A 7,401-nucleotide genomic window follows, 5' to 3' on the forward strand; every position below is an offset into this window, starting at 1 on the left:
AAATCATATAAGTCGGTTATTTCTCGGTTTTTACTAATAATAACTAAAAAATCAAATGGCAGCACAGAATTATTCTTCCTTTTTTTACCTGACTCACATTTAATTCGCATTAAATTTGAAGAAACGTGATAAAAATTTGCATTCACAAAAACTGGTTAATATTTGACTTTATATTACTACGTATTTTTGGAGAACCTGTTGAGACAGTGGTAAAAATGAGTCATAATTGACATTTTTAAATTTCTACAAATTCACTATAATTGCCACAGGGCAGTAAGATTTAACTGCCCGTCAGTGACGTCGACATTGTGTTCATCGCACAGTCCCTAAAACCAAAGTAAAAGTGCAGTTTTACATATGAATTACTGTAGTATCCCTGGTTTTGAAATTAAAACATGATGACGTCATATGATATCAGAGCCCACAGTTGGGGCTCAGGTTCATAAAGCCCATGTTGGTGGGCTTTGATGGAAGAAACCACCGCCGTCCTTCACCCCTGAGGAACAGCCGCCACTGAAATATTGGGATTAACATCTGTGGGAGGCAGCGGGATTAAAACACGGGGCGAAGTCTCTTTGTTGAGATTTGAATCACCGGAAATCACGGGGGGAAACAAACACTAGAGAAGAAGGAGGTAAAGCCCCCTCCCCAGAAAAACAGCGACTCTGAATTAAATTTTTTTTTACGAAACGAGTTTTGTCAGAAAGACTCAAACACGTCAGTGGTGGTTTTCTCACCGTTAACATCGTTTAAACACCAACAGTAGAAAACACTCAGGTTAAAACTGTATAAAGAAAATCAAACTTTCACGGAAACTAAATATCCGTTCGTTCCCCAGAGTGATAATAATAATGTTGGTAGGCATGTTTTTTTTTAAAATTCCACCTGAGAATTAAAAAAAAAGTTTTTTAAAGACATAACTTAAATAAATAACATTAAATCCAATAATATGGCTAGGATTATATTCGTGGTTTTGGAAATAATCTGAATAGTCGGTTGAAATTGATTTACTTCATAAATAAATACCTCGTTTAAAAACATTTTGACCCATAATTTTCATAGTTGTGAGGACATTTCATTTCTACAGAACCGAGTTTTAACATTTAAATATCGTTTTCGTTTTTTTGTTTTTTTTTTGCCGAACCAGGACCTTTTTAGCGAAACCAAACTTCCACTTCAACCGCTACAACCACTTATTAGACACAGACACGCACGCACACACGCACGCGCGCTCTCTCTTTCACACACACACACACACGAGTGCAGAGTGAGCTCACAGGACCTTTTATTCGCGTCTTTTTCAGCGGTGAGGTCACACCATCTTTGGAGCCAATAAGGATCCACAGTCACCGTGTGATGCGTTCAATGTAGTGGAGAAAAAGCAGCCGACAGTCTTTTGCAGTGACGTGTCTAACAGAGAAGTCTACACTCTCTCTCTGTCTCTCTGTCTCTCTCTCTGTCTGTGATTTAACCATTTTCGCCTCTCGTTGTTTCCAAAAAAAAAAAAAAAAAAAAGTTAGAAATCTTTTCAAATCACAGCAGAGAGTCTGACGGTGTGGGGTCGGTAGGGGGCGCTCACAAATTGCATACAATACAACAGATCACAGTTTCGAATGCTAGCACAGATAAAAAACACAAATGAACCATTTATAGAAGACACACACTGATTGTCTCTTAGAAACTACATATTGATTCCTTATAAACACTTTTTTTTCTTAAATAAAGTAGTGCATCCATGTCCAACACTCCGTCCATGTCCAACACTCCTTCCATGTCCAACACTCCTCCGTCCTCGTCGTGTCTCTCTGCCCGCGTCCACGTCGCTAAAGAGGGATTTTGTTTTTCTGTCCATCCAGAAGACTTCGTCTGGGACGTGAGGTTGAAACTTTTGTTCGTGGATCAACATTAGTTCCGTGGCTGAGGTTGAGGTTCTGGCCCAGAGTCCACTCCACTCCACTCCATTCCACTTGTCCTCAACAGGTGTGTTTTCTTTTTATCAACGCCGGACTGACGTGGAGCTGTGGCTTTAACCTGTGTATAAACGCGCGGGAAATCTCTTTACCAGGGCTAAAATAAATTAAACACTCCTTCTATAACGGGACCGAAGGATCGTCATGCCAGAAATTAAGCGGGAGGCGCCTGAGAGCCCACAGAACCCCCGGGTCCGGGGCCACATTTTCAGCCAGTTTCACTGAGGGACGGCGGCGCCGTGTCTTCACAGGACCTGGAATTTCCACGAGGAAGTCTGATCCTTATAATCCAAGCAGTCCGCGTTGAAGTTCAGCTTCCAGGACGCGGCCTGGTCCTTATAATCCAAGCAGTCTGCGGTGGAGTTGAAACCTAGGCCGGAAGTGCCGTAGCCCTGGGTGGACAGGGACGCGGGAGACTGGTTCAGATGGCTCGTGACTGCGTTTGTGCTCATGGGACTGAGTGTGGAACCCGCGCCCGACAACTGGTGGTGCATGGGAGTGAGGTAAGAGCTGCAGTCCATGCCGCCGAAGTAAGAGGTGGAGCTGGCGTAACCCTGGCTGTAGCCCGAGGCCTGGGTGTAGGTCATGGGGTAGGAGCGCTGCATGCAGGAGGAGGAGGTAGACAGCGGGTCTGAGAGCGGAGAGATGGACGCTGGGCTCCAGATGGACACCGGGGCGGTGCTGGTGGAGATGGCGGGGACTGTGGTGGTGCTGGTGGGGGGCGTGAACTGACCGCTGGCCCCGCTCTCAGAGCTCACTTCTCTGGTGGGAGAACTTTTCTTCTTGGCCGGTCGGACCTTGTTCTGGCCTCCGTTCTGCTGCTGCTGCTGCTGCTGACGACACTTGGCCCGACGGTTCTTAAACCACACCTGGAACAGTCACAGGGCGTTTGGTTTGATAAGACTTTATGAACTCCATCATTATACATTATGTATGAAAAACAAAAAGGGAAATGTTTTATGGATCCCCGGGAGGAAATAGTTAAACTGGACAGAACTACGGAGTGAAAAACTCAATTTCATGTCTCAGATAAATAAAAACACGGACCACATTAATTACACAATTCTATTTTTTAAACTGAAAAATTCCAAAAATATAGTTGTTTTTTTTTACCACAAACTAAACGTTTGTCAATTGAATACGCTTTTAAACTATGAAAAAATGTTTACAGAACTGCGCTCGGTTCCACGCAGTGAAATGATCCGTCTCATTGGACTCGCCAATTTAAAAGTAAAATAATTTCCCCCCTTCGGCGAAAGATTCTCACTTGATCTTAGCAAAAAAAAAAAAAAAGCTTCAGTTATGGTGAATCTGAGTTTTTTTTCCTGAAGCGCAGATGAAAAAAAAAACTTCAAATATCACAGTAAGTGGTATATTTTACAATCCAAACCTTTAAATTAGAGTTCGATTTCATTTATTTGTATTGTTCCTCCAATCGTTAAACACAACGTAGCAGTTATTTGGTAGAAATAATTTACTTATAATGAACTTAACAAATAAATACATTTAATGAATTAAGTTAATTTTCGAATTATTCACCCTCATTTTTTTTAGGTGTCTTAAATGTATATACAAAAGATATATATAATTATATATTCCTCACCTGCACTCGTGATTCAGGTAGATTGATTTTCAGCGCCACCTCCTCGCGCATGAATATGTCCGGGTAGCGAGTTTTTGCGAACAACGCCTCCAAGACGTCGAGCTGTGCGCGCGTAAAAGTAGTCCTCTCCCGCCTCTGCTTCCTCGGCGTCGCTGTAGAAAAAAAAACCCCAAAAATATATATTTTAGTCATTTTACCTTCAATGATATTTTTGCATTAAAGTTACACGTAAAGCCCTTTAAAAAGATTAAAGGTCATTTGTAATTTTCTTTGATGCACGCGTAATTACGCACAAGCCCTTGGAGACTGAAGCGCCCCGGGGCAATTACATCATTTTTGTTGTTTTAATGGGGTACAAATGTAATGCAGGCGGAAATAAAAATTAAAAAAAAATAATGTATTCAACTATATTTTAATTTTGTAAAAAACAAGTAAAAATATTCATCAGATTTTTTTTCTTCTAAATGATAAATATGTAATATATCATGTAGATTAAATTAAAGTGGTGACGTACCTGGGTACCCCACTGATGGATGCAGCAGATCCATGCCGGACGTGGTTAAGCTGAGGCCGTTGACTGTGTAAGGTGGTTGCTTTAGATACGACATCATGCTAATGTTTGTCTGAGGGCTGAAGTTGGGGAAAATTTTGAAAACTGGTGGAGCTCCCGGTGCGAACTCTGCTCTGCCTGAGGTCCGCGCTGGTCCGGACTCCTGTTCCAACGAAGGAGAATCAGAAAAGAACAACGGTTTTAACTCGACACACGGCGTATACTTTATCAGCACATGTATAAAGTCTAAATGTAATTATTACAACCACTTTTAGAAAAAAAAAAACAGCTTTTGTGATTGCAACAACAAAAAATCCTTAAATTATAAAAATAAACAAGTAAAAAAATAAATAACATACATTCACATTTTAATTTAATTTATTTCATATAGAATTACAATTCCCGAACTCATTTTCTGTGTTTAATTTATTTCATATAGAATTACAATTCTCATTTTCTGTGTTTTTCCCCATTATTTCACTTTAAAGGATTGCTGCACTAGTATAAAGTGAGGATTTAAAAAATATAACTTTTTTTATCTCGATTTTTTAAACAATTATTCCAGAACTCGAATCATATTTGTTAGGATTAAAACAGTTTGGTTCCACTAATTTAAAATAAAAGATATTAAGATTTTTGAAAAACATTTCTGACCTAAAATATAACCCCGGCTACACTGCCCGCTCCTTCAGGTGCAATTAATTTCCTGCCAGACGTCGGTAGTTTGAAACCCCACGCCTGTGTGAGGTGACTGAGTGACTGGTGTCACGTCAACCTCACTGACTCTCACCGTTATTCCTACTGTGTCTGTTGATTAGTTGCACTTTTTCCCCCCCTTCATTATCCAACGGTTTTTAGCCCCTCGTCCCAATCTGTCACGTTAAAAACACACACACACGCCACGGTCTACAGCAGTTACACACAGCCGCTCGATAATAACGACTCTGACCCGCACTTTCGTCAACATACCGTACACTTTTAATGAGCTAGTTTAGAGGAAGTTACGGTCTGTCGATGAAAACAAATCCCACATCGCTTTAGTTCTATTTATATTTATTTTGTTTAAAATATAACTTCATTCTGATTCATAATATACGGGTCTGTTTTTTTAATCAACAGAAGAAGAAGAAGAGAAGAAAGTATTCCGAAGTCTCGCGGTGTTGTTTTAATTCACTAGTAATTATTAATAACCGGAAGCAGAAAAAAGGCCCAAAATATTTATAATATATGTATTATGTATTTGTTATTTAATTCTAGTTTAGATTCTTTTTAGGTAATATTATTTGTTTAGCTTTGGATTTAAATGTGAGGTGAATTAAAAGAGAGTGAAATTTATCTGAATTCAACACAGACTTATTGACCGGCAGCGACACAGGCGAAAGTCTGACGAGATACAGAATAAAACTGCTTTAAACACCAGTTCTACACAGTTTAATATATTATTATTTCTACGATATCAGATTAACGTCTTCCTTTTTTTAACCAACCAGCAGATAACGATCTACTTTAACACAGTCTTTAATTATCGCAGTAATTAATGTGTATTCAGATAAATCACTTCTCCCACAGTTCAGTTCGAACTGGAACATTCACCCTGGTTTTCGTTTCAATAATAATCACAGCTACATTGGTTGGAATTCGAATTTAAAACTTTTCTGAATTGTTGGCCGTCATTTGTATCTCGATGCCACTGAACTGCACCAGTAACCGCTGCTATTCTTAAACCACCACTGTCACCGTTCACTATATTTAACTCAACAATGAATACATTTAAATGTGACGTTTTTTAAATGTGTTGGACAAACGATTGTTATTTTTATTTTAATGATTGCAGTCGATTTAATTATAGCACAACCACAATAATAATAATAATGATAATAATAATAATAATTCACCTCGGTGTGGAGGAGTTTGACGGTCTTTGTCTTCGTAAATTCCTCCAGGAGAAATGATAAAAGTCAGCGCAGATCGACGACGTCCTGGTGAATAAAAAACGCTGCGAACGGAGCAGATTTCAAGTCTGATTTCGGAGCAGGAGCCGGAGCAGGAGCAGGAGGAGACTTCGGAGGCGGAACAGTGAAACGCTGGACCTCCGTGTGAGGCGGAGGAGCGGAGCAGCAGAGGCAGGAGCAGAGCCGTGATGGAGGAGGCTGCATGAACGCCTGGTCCAATTTACTGGTTGTGTTTGTGACTCAAGTGGTTGGAGTTGGATTTTGTACAAAGTGTCAGCCAATAGGAGCCGCAGGACCAGGGCTGAGCTGGGTCTGTGTATCTGAGTCTCTGGGGGGAGGGGAGGGGGGAGGGGCTCTCCCTTCCCCTTCATCCTCTCTCTCTCTCTCTCTCTCTCTCTCTCTCTCTCTCTCTCTCTCTGTTACTTTTCCTCACTCAGCCAATGACAGTGAAGCAGCGACACCATCCCAGTGAGGACTGGTGACATGTCAACACCTCTGGAAGACGACAGTGAAGTTTAAAGTCAGGTTTTTTGTTCTTATATTTTTTGGGGGTAAACTTTCGTATTATTTCACATCAATTCGATATATATTTTTTAAAATATTGACGTGTGGTACTGCAGTAGGGACTCAGTCTGAAGAGCAGGTTCTGTGACCACAGAGTTACAGAGCAGATCATAGTTTTACTTCCTAAAAATAAGTTTAATTAAAGTTAGATGATAATCAAATATAGCCTGGTAAAAGAACAAAATAGGATCAAACGTGTTTACTGCTCAAAATAGAAAAGATTATGATTAAAACAATAGGTAATAGGATTTTTTCGGTTTGTTTTTTTGAGGAAAAACGCGGAGCAGCTCGGTCCTAACTCTTTAACCTTAAATTATTTTTTCCTCGCGAAAAAACGAGAATTTAGAGAAATGTATTCCCTGCTGTCCCAGAGGTTTTGTACATGTGGACCCCAACAAAACACCCTCACAACACCCCCCACCCCCCCACACACACTCCCCAGGAGGAGAAGATGAGATGATGGGCCTCTGGTGCAGAGAGACTTTCAGTGACTTCATATCAAACAGAGGAGAAGAAGACACACAGCAAGGTAAGGATTATTATTATTATTATTATTATTATTATTATTATTATTATTATTATTATTATTATTATTATTATTATTATTATTATTATTATTATTATTATTATTATTATACTCTGTGAAGGACCGTGGTGAAATCCTGAAGCTGTATAACCCCAAATAACGTCGAGGGTTTTTGTCACGGTTTGGTAAATGTATCATCTTAAGAGGCTTTGTGGGACACACACACACACACACAC

At 39.9% G+C, this 7,401-nt stretch overlaps 1 protein-coding gene and 1 long non-coding RNA gene across 2 annotated transcripts in view; one reads left to right on the top strand and one right to left on the bottom strand.

Moving 5' to 3' along the window:
- Positions 1-1,108: 1,108 nt before the first annotated feature.
- On the bottom strand, positions 1,109-6,397 carry otx2b (orthodenticle homeobox 2b). The gene is made up of 4 exons (XM_008334124.3): positions 6,019-6,397; positions 4,088-4,286; positions 3,574-3,725; positions 1,109-2,839 (listed from the first exon to the last, which is right to left on the bottom strand). Exons 2-4 carry the CDS (start codon positions 4,182-4,184, stop codon positions 2,216-2,218), a joined length of 873 nt encoding a protein of 290 aa, XP_008332346.1. The 5' UTR covers positions 4,185-4,286; positions 6,019-6,397; the 3' UTR covers positions 1,109-2,215.
- Positions 6,398-6,493: 96 nt separating this feature from the next.
- LOC107988711 (uncharacterized) overlaps positions 6,494-7,401 on the top strand; it is a 3,456-nt gene continuing 2,548 nt past the window's right edge. Inside the window, exons 1-2 of the long non-coding RNA XR_001760211.2 lie at positions 6,494-6,595; positions 7,082-7,168. This is a non-coding gene — a long non-coding RNA (uncharacterized LOC107988711). The remainder of the gene's footprint in view (positions 6,596-7,081; positions 7,169-7,401) is intronic.

Source organism: Cynoglossus semilaevis, chromosome 1 (assembly GCF_000523025.1).
Source record: "Cynoglossus semilaevis isolate Cse_v1.0 chromosome 1, Cse_v1.0, whole genome shotgun sequence".
NCBI lineage: Eukaryota > Metazoa > Chordata > Actinopteri > Pleuronectiformes > Cynoglossidae > Cynoglossus > Cynoglossus semilaevis.

Coding starts and splice junctions, on each gene's coding strand:
- otx2b (XM_008334124.3), bottom strand. CDS start 4,184: ATGATGTCGTATCTAAAGCAACCACCTTACACAGTCAACGGCCTCAGC. Junction 3,726..4,087: donor TCCATCAGTGGGGTACCCAG/GTACGTCACCAC, acceptor TTTTTTCTACAG/CGACGCCGAGGAAGCAGAGG. Junction 2,840..3,573: donor TACCTGAATCACGAGTGCAG/GTGAGGAATATA, acceptor TGACTGTTCCAG/GTGTGGTTTAAGAACCGTCG.